Source organism: Girardinichthys multiradiatus, chromosome 8 (genome assembly GCF_021462225.1).
Source record: "Girardinichthys multiradiatus isolate DD_20200921_A chromosome 8, DD_fGirMul_XY1, whole genome shotgun sequence".
In the NCBI taxonomy this organism is placed as follows: domain Eukaryota; kingdom Metazoa; phylum Chordata; class Actinopteri; order Cyprinodontiformes; family Goodeidae; genus Girardinichthys; species Girardinichthys multiradiatus.
The window spans coordinates 40,763,686-40,783,310 of NC_061801.1; the positions used below are offsets into that span (position 1 = coordinate 40,763,686).

The following is a 19,625-nucleotide window of genomic DNA, read 5'->3' on the forward strand; positions in this document are numbered from 1 at the left end:
TTGTATCAACGGTTCAGGCTGGTGGTGGTGGTGTAATGGTGTGGGGGATATTTTCTTGGCTCACTTTGGGCCCCTTGGTACCAACTGAGCATCGTGTCAACGCCACAGCCTACCTGAGTATTGTTGCTGACCATGTCCATCCCTTTATGACCACAGTGTGATGCTATCATGTCAATATGGACCAAACTCTCTGAGGAATGTGTCCAGTACCTTGTTGAATCTATGCCACCAAGGATTAAGGCAGATCTGAAGGCAAAAGGGGGTCCAACCTGGTACTAGCAAGGTGTACCTAATAAAGTGGCCGATGAGTGTATATGCATAACATTTCCACACTAAGAGAGTGAGGAATATTATTTTTTAATGAAGCCATTTTCTGTCAACATGCTGCAAACTATGTGCTTTTTGACCTAATTTTATATAATTTAATGTCCCATTGGAGAAAATGTATTGAACCTTTAAAGTTAAAAATCTACAACATTCTATAGTAAGTATTATAAAAAGCAGCTATTTTGTTCTGAGTCATATTGTGTTTGTGCGTAACTGAACATATTTTCTTCGGCTGGACCGAAGGTAAAAATGGCTCCTGGGCTGTAAATGTTGCAGACTCCTGGTTTAGACAGAAAACTGTTTATTAACCGGAACAATAAACTGAGCTGGACTGCAAGCCTTTAAAAGCAGGATCCAATAGAACTGTATGTAACTAACGTTGAATCTGGTCAGAGTGAGTTGACCATGTATTTCAGTATTGGATCAGTTTGTTCTGAAAAAAGCCCTTGGGTGCCATTTGCTGTGAATCTATGTTACATAAATAAGAAGAAAGACCAAAATCAAAATCCAATGAAACACAATCCATAATTTCTACTCAGCAACTTTAAAAGGTCCAACTTCAACATAAAAAATCATTTAAGTTTCAACTGGAAAAAGATTTCAGAACAATCATGATTACAAATTCAGCAAAGAATCGTTAACCCTGCTCAGCACCTCTTCACTCATTGATCCCATCTATTCTGGCAGCTACATTCTTACCCGTTTTTAATTATATTCTCAGAACCAATCAGCACTTAGAACCGGGTCTCTAAAAGCAGAACATCCTCTCTTTGCAGGCTAAGACACCACAGAACATTTTCTGAGCCACACCACAGCAGAATCCTGCATCTGGTTGTCATGAATATCAGCGTTAATACTCTACAGCATGGATGGGCTGGACTTGTGGGCCATGAGTTAGTGACTGCCACCTTCTCAGAGTAACTGGTTCCAGTACAAGCAGATGGTTAATTATCATCATCATCCTCACTGCTACAGATCATTTCTGAAGTTCACAAGCAGGAGGATTTTCCCCTTTTTGTAAACCAGTTTGATCAGAGATGTATCCCATCACATCCCCCACTGCTCCTGATAATTACTCCACCTCAGTTGAAGCGTGGGACCCAATCAGTGAAACCACCAGCAGCTCTGAGAATGATCCGGACCACCTCCAGTTGGTGTTGAATCGGGTTTCGGGAAGCGAATTGCAAGGGCAGCGCGTCGGATCGTTTGCTGCATCCCAGCAGATAAATACGGCTTTAATCTGTGCTGCAGCACAAACACGCAGTGAGTAGCAGCTGATCCTGCAGCTACATCAGCAGCACGCTCTCACACCATCAGTTAACTTAATTAAAGGGTTTGAATGATTTTCATTGACAGCAGGAGGCTGATCTCAGATGTGGAAACTATATTACACCATTATTAACTCATGTTTACAGATATTCTAAATGCAATCCCATTGATACCGAATCTGGGCCACATGTAGCAGATCATCTTTATATTGTTGCAGCAAAGAGTAGCAGAATAAAGGCGGGAGGCCTTTCTTTGGGGTTCCTTGGGGATATTTGTGGAACTTTCCAACAGATGGTAAAAACCGGTGCTAACCTGGTAAACTCAGAACCAGACCCATCAAAACCCAAACAAAAAGGTAAGAGAACCCTACAGTTTATACATTCACACGCCAGCTGCTTCTTCATTGACTTTCGTTGAGAACTGCACCGTCAGCATTTATTTGTTAAGTGTGTTTTGGTTCTGCCTGAAGAATTTGGCTGTTATGGTTTGAAAAAACTACAAGGACCATGATGCAGCGCAGCAAACAGCCGAGTAGGAGGAACTTTATCACACCTTCTACTCCAGAACCTGGGAACCACTACCTTACCCTCAACTGGATCCTTCATGGTGGCATCTCAGCAGTCATCTAAAATCAATAACTGTGAAAAGCTGATTGTGATGAAAAAGCAACGATGATGACAAGAGATGACAGAGTTATATTTAAACCACTTGATCTGTTGAGCAGGTATGAGGTATTAGGTGAATACATTCTTTCAGAACTTATGTTGGTCTGGAGTTTAAATCCTAACAGTCTGAAAATGACCCAAATGTAACACCGTGCCTGAGCTAACAGCAGTTAGTCAGGCTATCTGCTCCTGTAGGACATGCTTCCTGTAGTTTTCAGCAGCAGCTTTGAAACAGTGCAACGTTAATAAGAAAGATAGGGGGCGCTCATTTAGTGTAACTGTCCATCTCTTTGGCAACGGGAAATATTTCCAATCACCTGTAATTGTGTTTTTTGTAAGCAAAGGAAGGGTGTAGGAGCCTTTTTTCAGCCAGCTGACAGTCAGTGTGTGGCAACACGTGGGGGGATGGGTTAGTCTTAGTCCAATGCAGCTGCAGTTCTCTGGTTTCTCCAGCACATTCTCCTGGATCCCATTTAAAGGATTTAAAATCATAGGGACAGTATTTTTAACTTGACACCAGAAACCGGACCATGCCTACTTTCAACATCCGGCTGCGATAAGTCCTGCGGTAAAGTGCACATCAAACAGATTTGCAGCAAATATCCCTCACAGTCTGCTCAGAACAACTAAAGGAGCAACATGCATGGTCAGAACCAGTGAGACCTGGTCAGAGCCAGTCAGCACACCTGTTTAAGACCAACACCTCCACCTGTGTGAAAGAAAAATGCTGAACACCAACCAGGAGCCTCTAACATCAAACAAGCCCATTGAGCAGAACCATTAAAAACAGCAGGAGCCAAAAAAAATCCAGTTAAGGTAGAACGAGAAACTGAAAGAGCTATGAAATCAGTCAGATCACACACACCCAAACCAGCAGAACCAGTAAGACCTCCACTCATCATGAACACACTCAAACTGCAGGATGGAGGTGTGTGTTCCTCACCCTGGGCTGAGCTTTGAGCTCCCAGCAGCCAGCAGAGCAGCAGCAGGCAGATTCTTCCTGTCCTCCTCCTCATCCTGATCTTCATCCGAGGAGCCAGCAGCCGCCTCCAAACATCCTCAGTACATCCATCCGCACTCAGCTCCATGCTGCCCAGCTCCAGTCCCTCTGAGTTCAGGAAAAATGCTCCCAATCCAGAGGATTTTTCCCAAATCCTACACAGAATCCAGCGATCAGTTAGAAAACATGAAGAAAAAAAGGCTGGAGGAAGAGGAAGATGAAGAGGTGAAAACAACCTCTCCTCTCCCCAAAACCAAAATTCCTCTGATCTCCCAGATTCGACCCAAAAAAATAAAATAAAAAAATAAAAATAAAACTCCAGCAGAGACAACCAGTTTTCCTCCTTTTATTTCAGGAGTAATGGAAATAAGTTCCAGAAACTAAGAAGGCAGAGTCTCCATCATTCCTGCTCCTGCTTCCATTCACACAGCTGCAGGAGCGCCGCGATCTGCACCGCCTTCCTGGAGGTCTGCTCCGTCTGCCAGCCAGGACTGACGGAGCGGGTCGGTAGGAGAGGAGGACGGAGTCGGACTCTCTCTCTCCTTTTCTCCTTCAGAAACATCCAGCTGGAGAGAGAGAGAGAGGGGAGAGAGACCCTGACAGAGCATGGAGCCATTGATCTAAAGTGGAAGGAGGGAAAGCCCGGAGTGGGAATGATGGGAACGGAGGAGAGGAGTGGGACTGAGAGGAGCTTCAGGCAGGAAGAGGAGACACAGCTCCTGGAGAGAGATTGGCTGAACTGTACTGCCCCCTTTGGTGACAACAGGAAGTGCACAGAGTTTGTACTGAAGCATTATTATTCATATCCGAGATAATAAATCCAGTTTAACAGCAAAAACAACTATTTAATCTATTATTAATGAATATAATCAGTTTAAAGAGATCTATCTATATACATATATATGTATCTCTATCCTTCTTTCCATCCATCTATCCATCTATCCATCCACACCACTCCAATTTACCTTACAAAATGTCTTTATTTAAATTTAGTGTATTTATTCTGTTTGTTCTTAGTCATCTGAAGGTTATGGTCTGATTCTAGTTGTAGTAAGGACCAGGAAGTCTCTGACTCTTGGTCCAGACATGGACTAGTTTTAAAAGGAATATTCCCCTATTATCGAGACACATAATGGGTCAGAACAGTTTTAAGGAGTTGGCTCTGTCCCAGGGAAAACGAACCTAAAAGCATTGAGTAAATTAATAAAAGGGTTAAAACTAGATTTTATCATGTCACTGTGATGTAATTTGTTCATCATGTAAAGCACTTTGAGTTGTTGCTGAAATGTGCTATATAAATAAACTTGCCTCGTCTAGAAATCGTTTAATTTAAATGAATAGTGCTCATGCAGTGATGGGATCAGGATGTTTTTGAGAGCTCAGACGTAGTTAGTATCTTACCTCAGGCTTACAGATCAGTTCAACCCAGTTGGGTTTTTTGTAGAGACTGGCTCAACATGGATCTGTGGAGAGTATCTAAGGATCGATGATCTAACAGATCCAGGTTTAGGAGGGACAACAATCAGCAACACTTCATAGAAGCATCAGGCTGCATCGATGAAGAGGAATAAAAGTATGAAGATAAATATGTTGGTGCAGTTAGAATCAGAGGAATGATGGAGTGTTTGTAATAAGTCAGTTTTCTTCTAGCTGCTTGTTGCAACATAAACCTGTAAATATACAGTCAAAGTTTGGTTCTGATTCTGCCCCTCATATCGTTCAAATTCCTCCAATGATCAACTCCAAATACAAATTTCCAGAAAACTAATTTCAGAGGAATGAAGGTAATGATGGCGGCTCTGCAGCACTAAACAACGGGTTGTCACAAACAGACCCAGCACACATCTGTAAACTTAATGAACAGCCTGGCTTATTGGGTCACAATTTGTCTCTGACTCATTGAGGTCCACTGATGTGTCCCCATGCACTGAGTCAGAGGGGTTAAAGGATATTTTACTGTAGGTGAAAATGTAGCAATCTTCAGTCTGAGTGAGAGACCAGCAATGATTTCACATCGTCCTGCCCGTCTGCTCCTGATCAGCTGATTACTACCAACACACAGACTGACAGGTAGCTAATTACTGATTATCAGACTGAACTCACTGCAGACTAAACACTACATCCCTGGTGCTGCGTGGCCATAGATCTGTGTGTTCATCTGTGTCTTTGTTGCTACAACAGTACATTCTTTATCCCATGCTGAGCCATTCTCCAATAGGAACTAATTAGAGCACAATGCAGATGATGGCATGTTAATTATCAGACAGCAGCCCAATCTACCACAACTTCTGTCAGTCAAGCTGGAGGTCAGACTAACAAAATAAGTCAGATTCCCATGCAAACAAATTGGCACCTTTTGGTATAAAAGTTTTTACATAAACAAGAAAGTTATCTGGTTTTTACAGTTTTAAAATTGGTTAAAGTCCTACAACACTCCCCGTTACTAATTTAACAAAAGTGAAGTAAAATTTAAAAGAAACAAGCTTGTTTAACAAACTTCTTCGCAGTCACAACAATTTGTAGCCTTTAACTCCATCTTTATATCCCCCTTTAATGGTGCAATTCATCCAACTGCAAAAAGTTTTTGGTTTGATATAAGACACTTTAAAAACAGAAAAAGCAACAGAAAAATGATTAACCAGAAAGGAAAAACAAACTTGATTTTAGTTTTCTAGCATCATTTACATTTAATCTAAAATGTCTTGGGGGCTTGTCCAGGATTCTTCCCGTTCTGTGCCAAAGCTGAGAGCAAAGAGTCTACAGCCATGGTGAAATATGAACGCTGTATACAGTAGTTTTCTCCTGTCTTCTTTATTCTGTTCCAGGTACCCCAGTCTCCAGCAGCCGGTCCCTAATGATGAGACTTCCATGATCTGGATCATTGTCGTCCATGAAGATGAAATTAGGCCTGTGTTGTTCATGCAGGGGCACAAAGACTGGATTAATGATGTTATTCAGGCAGTATGGGCTTGTCACTGTACCATTTACAGTGTAGAGCAGTTCTGTTTTGACTAGACCCACCTCCCCACACTGTAACACCACCACCACCACAGGCTGGTTTGGTGACAACAGTGGCTGATGCATAGCACTCTCCTTGACGTCTCCAGCATCGTTGGCAGCCATGATTTCTGTTCAGTGTGAATCGTCTTTCATCAGAGAGTTTTCCTTCTCAGCCAGTGTCAGTGTTTTGTTTGCTTTTCTCAGCCAGGTGTTTGCTGTTCATTCAGGTCTAGTGGATGTCTTGTTTAGTTTTTGTTACTTTCTAGTGTCTAGTTACATTTCCTTTTAGATCTTGTTCCCTCCTGTTTATGTTCTTTAGTTAGTTTCATTGTTTACTTGCTTCAGTTCATTTAGATGTGTTCTGGTTACTTCCTTGTACTCCCAGCTCTTCTGTGTTTATTAGTCTCTCTCCCTCAGTTCTCCTGCATCCCTGGTCCCCAGCTGTCTCACATTCTCCTGATTAGCTCCTCTCCTGGTTCATTGATTCATACTTCACTTCCCTCAGTATATTAGCGTCCTGGTTTTCATTGTTCCTTGCTGGTTCCTCCTGTTAGAATCCCTGAAGGCTACATTGTATGCTTCCTTGTTTGGTACTTGCTTCCATGTCTATGTTCTTGTTACCCTTGTAAGTAGTTTGCTACTTTTTATTATTATTAAACAGCTCTTCAACTCACCATCCTACTCGCGAGTCTCCGTCTGCGCATTGGTCCAACCAAACAACAGCCACATATGACACCATTGGCCCCTCGCCAGCGTAGTGGCTCCCCGGCCCAGGCAAGACGATAATGCCTGTTCTGGGTGGCATGGTCAGGTACCCTTGCAGGTCGTCTACCACGCACATCAAGCTGATGTAAACGGTTTCTAATGGTCTGACTTGGGTGCCTTTGACCTCCCTTAAATGTGCCTGGAGTTTAAGGGCATTCATCATCCGGTTCTGCAGGGCCCTGTTCACAATGATCCAGTCATCAGTTTGGGATGTGTCTATAGGACGTCCACTTCTACGCCTTTCTGTAACTCTTCCAGTCTCTCTGTATCTGTTGCAACCTGCTGAAATTCTCAGTGACTCTAATCTCAGTGTTGACATCCGACTGAGAACATCCTGTTTACGACGCGGTTCTGTTGATCAGATGTTCCGTGTCATCCTGGTCTCATGATGTCAAAATGTGAACAGCATGATGAGGAGGAATGTTTAAATACCAATTCCAGGAACCAGGAAATTTACAGAAACACCTGTAAATGTACAAAACACCTGTTGGGAATTTTACCGTTAAGGTCCTTGTTAAGGAACAGCAGGTTGTGTAAAAATTACTGAAACACTGAACAGGTGGACATTTTCATTTAACATTTTAGAGAAGGTCACAGTAACTTAACCTGTAAAGGTTATAGTGCATAGCCAAATATCCCTAACTCAGTTTAGAGACATTGCCAACAGATTCTGGTCAGTAATGATACCCGAGTACCTACCAGATGCTGAGGCTCAAAGCATATCTCCATAAACTATGATCGGTAAGATGAGTTCATACTTAAAGAAAAACACTTGAAATTAAACATAAACAGCTGAAATTATGATACCTTCAGTAAATTATTAAAAAATGTTTGGTTTAAAAATGTCTTTTAATCACTTGAGGGAATCACTTTGATCATTTCAATTCAAAATCCACCTGCTGCAGGTAAACTTTCACCTGGACGTCTATTTAAAGGAATCAAATCTTCCTCTTCTTTTGTAAATTTTTCTTTTCTCAGTGCAGATTATTTTCTCCGGTTATGATTTCATCAGCGGCAGAGATCTCCACAGCAGCACCGCCGGAGGGCAGATAATGAAACCTCACAAAGAGTCCGTCTGAGAGCGGATATTAATATCGGACGGGAAATTAAAAGCCTGCTTTGTGAAGGCTGCGGCTGACACGCACCAACATGCCGTCTCTTATTGGAAGAAGCTCACTGGTGCAGCGGGAGCAGGCTAAATTAAACACGATGCTTGATGTTCCTCCACAGAAGACTCCCAGCTTCATCCTGTTGTTCTCTATAAAGCTCAACATCTGAAGTTTCAAAATTTATTTACCTTTACAGTTCCCAGCTCAGTTGCTTTTGTTTCCACTGATCTACGGCGACATGAAGCTGACGCTGGATAGTCTGGCAGAAGATGGCGACGTGCATCATGAACAATGTTAGGGTTAGTCTTGGCAAGATGGCGCCAGTGTGTTTGGCGGGCCGTCGGTCTTTCACCATTTTGTTTGTGTTTCTTTTGTTTTCATGTTTTGTAGTGTGCATTAAGTCTCTGCTAGTGTATGATCGCCAATCTCTCCTGGATATTCAATTTCAAGTTAAAAGTCTAGGTGTGGTTGACTATGGTGGGCATAAAACTTTGCCCCCACATTTTCCAACTCGCTTTTTCTGGCCACCGGCTTTGTCCTCTGGGCGAAAATGCCGCCATCACCGCTGTAAGCACGGTGGGCGGCATGTCAAACTTAAAATGTTACTGTCACGATCCACTTCCATTTCCCTGGTAAGGAATGGATTACTGTTTTCCTCTGTGCCACGGCGTCTTCTGGATCCCATCGACCCCTGCTTGATGTTTGTCTCCAGCATGGATGCACGCCCTTGGTCACGCCCCCCTTACTTCTCTGGGTTCCGTCAGTGTGGAGCTAACCCGCGGAGTTTGAGGACGCCACCTTGGGTCCCTGGGTCTGCCGAACCGCAGGCCACGGTTCCCGCCAGGTTCGGCCTGGTGAACGCCAGATCTCTAGGAAACAAAACTTTCATCCTGAGAGACTTCATCACTTCCTGCGGCCTGGATTTCCTCTGCATAACAGAGACCTGGATTGAGGATGGTGACTCCAGTGAGTTTGTGGAACCTTTACCGCCTGGGTGTTCCTGTTTAAGTTCCCTCGGACATCCAGATGCGGAGGAGGAACGGCGGTTGTTTACAAGAAGCGTTTTAAATGTAAGCCACGCACTGCACCACTTTCACCGTCAAGTTCGAGGTGACTTTATTTGAGCTAAACCATTCTGATCCTGGGCTGTGTGCCTTTGTCTACTGTCCTCCGAAATATAACAAGGACTTTTTAAGTGATTTCTCTGATTTCTTGTTAGGATTATTATTATTATATATTAAAATATGTCTTATATTCTAGGTTCTTCAAAGTAGCCACCTTTTGATTTGATTACTGCTCCACACACTCTTGGCATTCTGTTCATGAGCTTCAAGAGGTAGTCACCTGAAATGGTTTTCACTTCACAGGTGGGCCCTGTCAGGTTTAATAAGAGGGATTTCAAGCCTTATAAATGGGGTTAGGACCATCAGTTGTGTTGTGCAGGAGGTGGATACAGTACACAGCTGATAGTCCTACTGAATAGACTGTTAGAATTTGTATTATGGCAAGAAAAAAGCAGCTAAGTAAAGAAAAACGAGTGGCCATCATTACTTTAAGAAATGAAGGTCAGTCAGTCCAAACAATTGGGAAAACTTTGAAAGTGTCCCTAAGTGCAGTCGCAAAAACCATCAAGCGCTACAAAGAAACTGGCTCACATGAGGACCGCCCCAGGAAAGGAAGACCAAGAGTCACCTCTTCTGCGGACGATAAGTTCATCCGAGTCACCAGCCTCAGAAATCGCAGGTTAACAGCAGCTCAGATTAGAGAACAGGTCAATGCCACACAGAGTTCTAGCAGCAGACACATCTCTAGAACAACTGTTAAGAGGAGACTGTGTGAATCAGGCCTTCATGGTAAAATAGCTGCTAGGAAACCACTGCTGAGGACAGGCAACAAGCAGAAGAGACTTGTTTGGGCTAAAGAACACAAAGAATGGACATTAGACCAGTGGAAATATGTGCTTTGGTCTGATGAGTCCAAGTTTGAGATCTTTGGTTCCAACCAAAGTGTCATTGTGTGGCGCAGAAGAGGTGAACGGATGGACTCTACATGCCTGGTTCCCACCGTGAAGCATGGAGGAGGAGGTGTGATGGTGTGGGGGTGCTTTGCTGGTGACACTGTTGGGGATTTATTTAAAATTGAAGGCATACTGAACCAGCATGGCTACCACAGCATCTTGCAGCAGCATCATTTATTTTTCAACAGGACAATGACTCCAAACACACCTCCAGGCTGTGTAAGGGCTATTTGACCAAGAAGGAGAGTGATGGGGTCCTGCGCCAGATGACCTGGCCTCCACAGTCACCAGACCTGAACCCAATCGAGATGGTTTGGGGTGAGCTGGACCGCAGAGTGAAGGCAAAAGGGCCAACAAGTGCTAAGCATCTCTGGGAACTTCTTCAAGACTGTTGGAAAACCATTTCAGGTGACGACCTCTTGAAGCTCATCAACAGAATACCAAGAGTGTGTGGAGCAGTAATCAAAGCAAAAGGTGGCTACTTTGAAGAACCTAGAATATAAGACATATTTTCAGTTGTTTCACACTTTTTTGTTCAGTATATAATTCCACATGTGTTCATTCATAGTTTTGATGCCTTCAGTGTGAAGCTACAATATCCATAGTCATGAAAATAAAGAAAACTCTTTGAATGAGAAGGTGTGTCCAAACTAATATAAATCTTTGGAGGCAGCTAAAGATTAGGGTGATAGCAAAGAGGCCTTCCGACCTCAAAGACTCAGAGCTCATCACCAAAACAAACCATGAAAATATTAAAGCAAACATGGAGCAAACATGCTCAGTCAATATAAAAAGAGTTTGGCTGCTTTAATGCCAAGGAGCTTTTCAATTTATTAATGAGACAGATTAACATTATAAGGATTTTTTTCATTAAATGTAAATAAAAACAGTTTGTTTTAAATTCAATTCTGCCAGGGGTATGAATAATTCTGGTGCTCACTTTTCTTATAAACTTCTTATGGCCGAGAATAAAATTGGTTGCATAATTTTGCTCTTCTTTCTTGATTTTATTTTAAAATTGTCTTTAAATATAAGATGCTTTTTTTATCAATTCATAAAATTTAAAAACACTGTTTATTGTTTGAATGAAAAATAAGGTTATTATTATACTCTTGCTTAAACGTAGGAAATACAAAATGTTTGGTTGCTTTTTGCTTTTGCAATTAGTTTTTATTTTGATTTTATTGTTAATTCAAACCAAAAATTAAATGTAAAAATAAAAATCAGGAGTAAATCTCACGGCAATGAAAAACTTTTATTTTAGGTTTTTATGTTTTTGCGTTTCACCTCCACTTAATTTTTTTAATTAAACTTATTTAATAATATTTGGTTTAAATCTACTCATGGCCATGGTAAACAAAATTTATAAGTTCCTTCTTTATTTATCTGCAATTTTGTACTTTGTATTTTAATATTAATTAAAATTTTTCATGTAAGAAATATTTGGGGAAAAAAATCCATATTTTAAGTAATTGTTCAGAACCATTTTTATTATAATTTACTACAACAAGCATACAGATCATGTGCAGCAGGCTTAAAGCATACAACATATTTAGCAGACCTGCTCAGAACTTTAGGAAGTGAATTTCTTTAAATTACAGGATCATATTTATATTTAAAGATTCCCCCTAAGCTGTTTATGCAGACATGGAGCAAAACACAATAACTAATTTAGTTTCAGTTAAATCTCTGCACATGTACAGACCATCCTGACACAGTAACAAACCAAACTCTGCTGTTGAGATTCCTCTCATTAACTGTAGAAGTGTCAGTCTGCACCTCTTGTTAGTCTGCTTAACGAGGTCAGAAGAAACCAGCAACAAAGGTCAGGCTTTGGGCTCACTCCAACAACGTGAGGTTCTCTGACACCACAAACCTCCAGCACGTTTTAATTCACTCAGCCAATCACAGCAAACCCAGTGCTTCTAGTTTCAGACAAGTCATTAACAGCAAATAAAGAGCTGAAGTTGCCTCCTAAACAGAAAAAGCACAAAGTTTAACAGCTAAATGTTACAAAAAGCTATTCAGAACCAGGAAACAAACTGTTAATACAGGTCCTTCTCAAAATATTAGCATATTGTGATAAAGTTAATTATTTTCCATAATGTCATGATGAAAATTTAACATTCATATATTTTAGATTCATTGCACACTAACTGAAATATTTCAGGTCTTTTATTGTCTTAATACGGATGATTTTGGCATACAGCTCATGAAAACCCAAAATTCCTATCTCACAAAATTAGCATATTTCATCCGACCAATAAAAGAAAAGTGTTTTTAATACAAAAAACGTCAACCTTCAAATAATCATGTACAGTTATGCACTCAATACTTGGTCGGGAATCCTTTGGCAGAAATGACTGCTTCAATGCGGCGTGGCATGGAGGCAATCAGCCTGTGGCACTGCTGAGGTCTTATGGAGGCCCAGGATGCTTCGATAGCAGCCTTTAGCTCATCCAGAGTGTTGGGTCTTGAGTCTCTCAACGTTCTCTTCACAATATCCCACAGATTCTCTATGGGGTTCAGGTCAGGAGAGTTGGCAGGCCAATTGAGCACAGTGATACCATGGTCAGTAAACCATTTACCAGTGGTTTTGGCACTGTGAGCAGGTGCCAGGTCATGCTGAAAAATGAAATCTTCATCTCCATAAAGCTTTTCAGCAGATGGAAGCATGAAGTGCTCCAAAATCTCCTGATAGCTAGCTGCATTGACCCTGCCCTTGATAAAACACAGTGGACCAACACCAGCAGCTGACACGGCACCCCAGACCATCACTGACTGTGGGTACTTGATACTGGACTTCTGGCATTTTGGCATTTCCTTCTCCCCAGTCTTCCTCCAGACTCTGGCACCTTGATTTCCGAATGACATGCAGAATTTGCTTTCATCCGAAAAAAGTACTTTGGACCACTGAGCAACAGTCCAGTGCTGCTTCTCTGTAGCCCAGGTCAGGCGCTTCTGCCGCTGTTTCTGGTTCAAAAGTGGCTTGACCTGGGGAATGCGGCACCTGTAGCCCATTTCCTGCACACGCCTGTGCACGGTGGCTCTGGATGTTTCTACTCCAGACTCAGTCCACTGCTTCCGCAGGTCCCCCAAGGTCTGGAATCGGCCCTTCTCCACAATCTTCCTCAGGGTCCGGTCACCTCTTCTCGTTGTGCAGCGTTTTCTGCCACACTTTTTCCTTCCCACAGACTTCCCACTGAGGTGCCTTGATACAGCACTCTGGGAACAGCCTATTCGTTCAGAAATTTCTTTCTGTGTCTTACCCTCTTGCTTGAGGGTGTCAATAGTGGCCTTCTGGACAGCAGTCAGGTCGGCAGTCTTACCCATGATTGGGGTTTTGAGTGATGAACCAGGCTGGGAGTTTTAAAGGCCTCAGGAATCTTTTGCAGGTGTTTAGAGTTAACTCGTTGATTCAGATGATTAGGTTCATAGCTCGTTTAGAGACCCTTTTAATGATATGCTAATTTTGTGAGATAGGAATTTTGGGTTTTCATGAGCTGTATGCCAAAATCATCCGTATTAAGACAATAAAAGACCTGAAATATTTCAGTTAGTATGCGATGAATCTAAAATATATGAATGTTAAATTTTCATCATTACATTATGGAAAATAATGAACTTTATCACAATATGCTAATATTTTGAGAAGGACCTGTATATCGGCTGGGTCAGTGAACTAGACGGACAGAATAACCTTTCATAAATCATACTGGATTTTGAGGTCAGGGTTCTTGAGTCATCTCTGCCTTTCTGAGTCACTTATCTGGTTTCAGGAAATATTTCAGTTGTTTTTTCTGACTTGGAAATGTGATATTCTCAATACTAATTACAGGGTTTGTACACTTTCCCCACAGTAAAATTTAAGCACTTTTCAAGCATTTTCAAGGTACATTTTCAAACCTTTCCAGCACCATGCTTTGGAAATGACATACCTAAAAACTAATGAAGACAGTTTCAAATTACTATCATATAATATTAATATGTAGTGGACATGGTGGCAGAAGGAGCCCAAAAGACACCAGAGGCTCAGCACGCATGACAGAACATTGCCAAGCCACAGCTGCTTTTTGTGTGATTAAACCATCAGCTAAGCACCTTTACTAGCCTTTTTCATGAAATGTGTTGTTGCACAATTTAAATTATAGTGATGACATAAAACCCCAGCTCAATCCATCCTTTAAACAATCAATATGCAATTTACCAGTAAAGTTGTAAGCTAGCTTACATGTAAGATTCCCTCCCACTACTATAGCTTACTGCTGGAGAGAGCCGACTCTCGTGAAAAGCTGCAGGTCCTTCTTGCACATGTTGCAGGAAGCTGCTTGAGGATTTGGTCCTGTTGTCAACCATGTTTTGTATATAGTGTTTGGTGCAGGGGTGGGGGGGTGGTCCTCTCCATGGGACACAGAGACTGAATTAGATCGCACATACAGAGTCCAGGTAGTCTGGAAAAATACTTTGCAGGTAACAGGGTCTCAAAGACCCCAGCCCTGCCTTTCAAAACAGGGATATGGATGGAGTCTGCGAGATCAGGAACACTCAACACGTCACTCCACGCTTCCAGATGATTCTTAATTTACCTGGATCCCAGCTCTCTTGCCTCTGCTCTTCCTCAGTGGTGAACACGATCCCAGTACCGCAGAAGATGCTAGGTGAGGGTCCATGCTCAGCAATGCCTGCCGATCCTGCACCAAGGTAGGTAATACATCACTAATGCAAAGACAAAAGAACCGCACACACACCAACAGCGCAACACCAGTAACCAGCACCCTCACAGCTGTTTTTCCCTGTCACTCACTCATGGCTGAGGGTCTGTAATTTTTCTGTGTCCTCTAGAAAGTATTCTGGGTCAAGGACCATATTTTCCCTGCAAGGCCCATTATAAGTACTCCGGTAGTGATTCTTCTCTCTCCAATAGAAAGTACACCTGGTAACGTGTTTTTTCCACATCTCCCACCATAGTAAGTACTCCTGATCCAATGCTTTTATTTTAGACAGTGATGATAAACCTGGTTCTGGTTCTGCTGGAGGTAACCTCCCCTTTAAAGAGCTTCTTTCTCCACTGAGCTGGACATGCGTAGGCACCTTTCAAACAAACCAAACTGAAATCTAAATGATCCTCTGCAGTGCTTCAACCATGATCTGCCAAAATGATTCATTACAAAGATTATGGGATACCAAAAAACCTTTTTTCTCACTTTAGATGATCCAACTCACATTTGGAAAATGTATCAGTCAACACAAACCATTTTTAAAAGTCAGCCAAAACCGAGAAAGCTGAAGAGATCTTGATGAGACATCTCTATCTTGACAAAAACGTTAAAAATCGAAACAATAAGAAAGAGTTTGTCCAGTAGGAGATAAGTTTAAAGGGCCAAATGAAACCCCCAGAACCTCATAAAAACATGGTCCATTAACAGATTCTGACCTGAAGGAGCAGCAGGAGTCCACGTTCTGCCATGACATCTCTGTAAATGCTGTGACCGGTGCTCCCACTGATTTAATTTGCCTAATCAAGCCTCAACTTTGGAGCTTCATTCAAACACAAAACATTCAGTTTAAAGATGGAGGATAAAAATAAAGCAGCAGAGTATTAGGTATAAGAAGGCATAAATCAGGCAAACCATGCTTCATTGAAGTTTTCAAACTCCTTGAAGTTTTTCCATGTTGCAACAACAAACCATAAAATGTTAAATAGGATCTTATGTGATACATTAACACAAAATACAGCAGTAAATGCGAAGTGGAAGGAAAATGCAGCAAGTCTTTTGGGCCATGTCTCATTCGGATTAGATTTTGGCCCATCAAAAAAATCCCACAGCATGATCATGGGATGGTGTGGTCAGATTGATGCGTAGTGTTTGTTCGCCATTTTAATTTTGGTATCTTCTGACCAGAACACCTTTCACAGATTTCCTGCATCCCTTCATGACTACATACAAACAGCAAACAACATTTCTCTATGGCTTTTTCCCCATCAACAGGTTTTTCCTTCAACTAATAGTTTTCCAATGGACAGATTCTTCCACCAGAGCTGTGGATCTCTGCAACTCCTCCAGAGTTACCATGGGGTTCTTAGTCACTTTTCTGATTATTGCTCTGTGGTAGGTTTGACACGTTGCCTGTTGTGCCCCAGCCATGGATAAAAACATGGACTCTGAACAGTACACAAAGATGCTGGTAGGAAACCCCTGTGATATTATGCAGCCACTGACAAAACACTTTCCTGGCTCCGCCTCTTTCTCTATCCTACTAGCAGCGGAAGGAGAGGCAGCGCAGATAAACTGAATGTGCGACATGCTGGCAAGCTGGACTAATTCTTCCAACTTGGATTCAGAGTTGACTATGATCTGACTTTCAAGTACTGCCGATCAAAGAACAAACAAAGTAATGGTCTGCTGTTAGAGTACCCAGTGTTCATTCATAAAGGAGTTCATTCAGAAAAGTAGTAATTAAGACAAAACAATATGTATATTAATGATAGTTAAGGGTATATGTTTGACTTTAAAGAAGTGGTGAACAAGCTATAAGCTTTCCTTTGTTAGCTAAAACCTGCCAGGCAGGTCAAATGTTTACATTCAATGCGTCGCCATATTATGAGTCTATAGACGCTTCTCTACGCCATTTTAACAGTCCATTGTTATATCATTGCATATTTTTTATTGGTTTCCTTGTTCCTTTTTTGTGTATAGTTCATCGTTTAGTTGAATTATTCTGGCCTAGTAAAGAGTTTGTTAACTGAATATGTTTAATTTGGAGTTTAAACATTTTTGTTAATAAATTCTTATATTTTGAAGAGAAGGTGTTGGGAATTTATTCCATGTGTACAGAGTTTGTTGTTCAGTAATGCTAGTGCTCGAATCACTCTTTCATCTATTGTTCTAATAGCACCACCATATTGGGCTGGTATTCTCAGGACAATACTTGACAGACGGAATAGTTACTTAAATATTAAATGATTTAAGCATCCTGGTTGCACACAGTGCCATACAGGATTTAGTTTCATTAGCGATCCAAGTCAGGTTCACATCTGCAGGTCTGCTCCTATTGATACAGAACCATGTGCAGGAAACAGGTTAACATTTACAGGTGCAGGTTTATGAACAGGGACTTATTGGACTGCACCCTAATCAAAGTGAGGGAAGCGTACTTTGCTGTCTGCAGGTAATTAGTCACCTGTCCATGCTGTACAGTATAGGCCGGCTGCTAATTCTCCTAATTCTGCACAAACCTCTCACCACGGTCTGACAAACACAAAGAACTGCAAATGTAATGAGTTCTTTAATAAAGGGTAATTAATTGGATCGGCTTCTTCCTCACTGCAGTGAGTGCTGCACAAAATGACAGCGTTAGCACATGAGGAATTTTTTTAATTAGCTTCCTCTATCATCCAGACACAGACAGCAAGACAAAACAAAGCTGCACACAAAGTGGCTGAGCTTCCAGCTCTTTATTTAAATCATGATATAATTCAGAAGTTCGTAATTAAGGGCGTTGATTTAGATTAATGTTTATAAATTATTGCACGTCTTAATATTTATAAATGAGGCAGAGCAATTGTTTATCACATAACCTTTCTCCCAAAACATGTAAAATGTTCTATATTCCTGGCACATTTTGACACATTGTAGAAATTCCTGAAAAAATCTATTTAAATGACGCTCATTAGCTAGAAAGAAATGCATTAAATGTTTCTATTATGACGTTGCATTCTGACCAATTAAAAATTGGCAAATAACAGTGACTCATTGTTCTGGTGTCGGATTATTAACCTTCAAAATAAGGTCCTCGCCTGCTGTGAACTGAAATAAGCTGGAGCACCAGATCCTCTGTCCACAGCAAAACCAAGTTCACATAGACTGAGAAGCTTCCCACCAAAGAAATAAATTATCTCCTGTTCCAAAATCAACATCTTGAAGCTGGACAGGAACCAGAACCTGTCCACATGGTCAAGCCAGATGACTTGATGGTCAGACAAGAAAAGCCTGAGACGTTTGGTCACAAAGACAAGAAGTTTGTTTGGAGGTGTTAAGGTGAGGCTTTTAAACTTAATAATGAGGCACTGAGATCACAGTGGTGGCAGCATCATACCGTGGGACAGCTTCACTCATGATGGAAAACCTTTTCCAGATCTTTAACTTCACCTCAAACCAGCAGCTAAGTGGCTAAACTTGGATGTTTGAGTCTTCTTAATAAATCCCAAAAAAATGGTTGAAATAAATAACTGAAAGGGTGTGAAAACTTCTGGACGTGTCTGTTGTCTGGAGATGCTGGGCTTCTGATTCAGAATATGTTCTGGAACTGCATGTAAAATCTGAGCTGTTTTACAGTCTGCTCCAAGCTGACGTTCAGACCAGCATCCTGATGCTGATCAATCTAAACCCAGAGGGGTGATTAGGTCTGTAGGATTACACTCCATGTTTTTAAGCATGCTCCACCCAATCCAATCCACTTCCTGTTGGCAATAATTGTGTTGGGCCAGACGGAAGGATAAAGTTGGCACGTTTGAACCCAAATCAATACCCTGAGGTGTTATCAGTTTATTAGCAGTGTTGGTGTGCCACGGACTCCCCTGATAAGGCTGTAATGTAGCCGCAGACCAAACAGCAGCTAAATGTACCGACCAGGCTTCTGTTTGTGTGTCGGCTGGAAGTCGGATAGTATCTGCAAAACAAAGAGCAGCAAAGAAACGACAAACCAAGACAGGAGGAGAAGATGGAGGCTTTAATCAATGCTCTGCAGCCATGCTTAGACACCAGGGAGGTGGAAGGAAGATGGAAAAATCAGACCTAGTTTTTGTTTTCAGAACTCAAAACCAATACAAGAACTCAAGATGCTTTCGGTTTAGTTTGGAGGTTAGAAACTAATGACTTCATTTATCAAGGTATTTCTGACAAATAATATTCAGACTGAACTGAACACAAATCTAACTGGTCTTCTCTAAATTACACTGACAGCCCTCCATTCAACAACAATAAGTTCATCTTGCTGTAATGTGAGCAGTTTTTAATTGGAGTCGTCTTAATGTGCTGGAGAAAAGTATTTCAGTCACCTGTGATCGCAGTGACACCTTGCAGAAACACAAGTAATTAAAGTTAGCTGCTGTGCCGCCTACGCATGTACAGCCTGCTTTCGAGGATGCTGCATGACTCCTGCGTGCTACTGAGGCGCTTAAAGAAGTCAAAGACAGAAAATCAGCATCCTCTCCTTGTTAGAACAGCAGGAGACTGAAGGCACATGAAAGTCAGTAATCCTGAGGTGTTGTTGGTGTGATTCTGATATGAGAACGCAGAGCCCAGCTCCTGCAGAGACAACACAACATATAATGCAACAACTGACACAGTCAACAGTTCTGCTCTTAAACACAAAAACAGCCACTTTATTAGGTACACAAGTAGCTTCAGCTGAAACCTGGAGGGGGTGACTTGCTAACGTTTGATCTGAGCATCAGAATGTGGAAAAAAATA

General features: G+C 41.6%; 1 protein-coding gene across 1 annotated transcript in view; it reads right to left on the bottom strand.

The window, feature by feature from the left end:
- dcc (DCC netrin 1 receptor) overlaps nucleotides 1-19,625 on the bottom strand; it is a 354,845-nt gene that overhangs the window by 295,787 nt on the left and 39,433 nt on the right. The window contains exon 5 of the mRNA XM_047372294.1: nucleotides 3,205-3,416. Coding sequence (XP_047228250.1) covers nucleotides 3,205-3,349 — 145 coding nt within the window. The 5' untranslated portion in view covers nucleotides 3,350-3,416. The remainder of the gene's footprint in view (nucleotides 1-3,204; nucleotides 3,417-19,625) is intronic.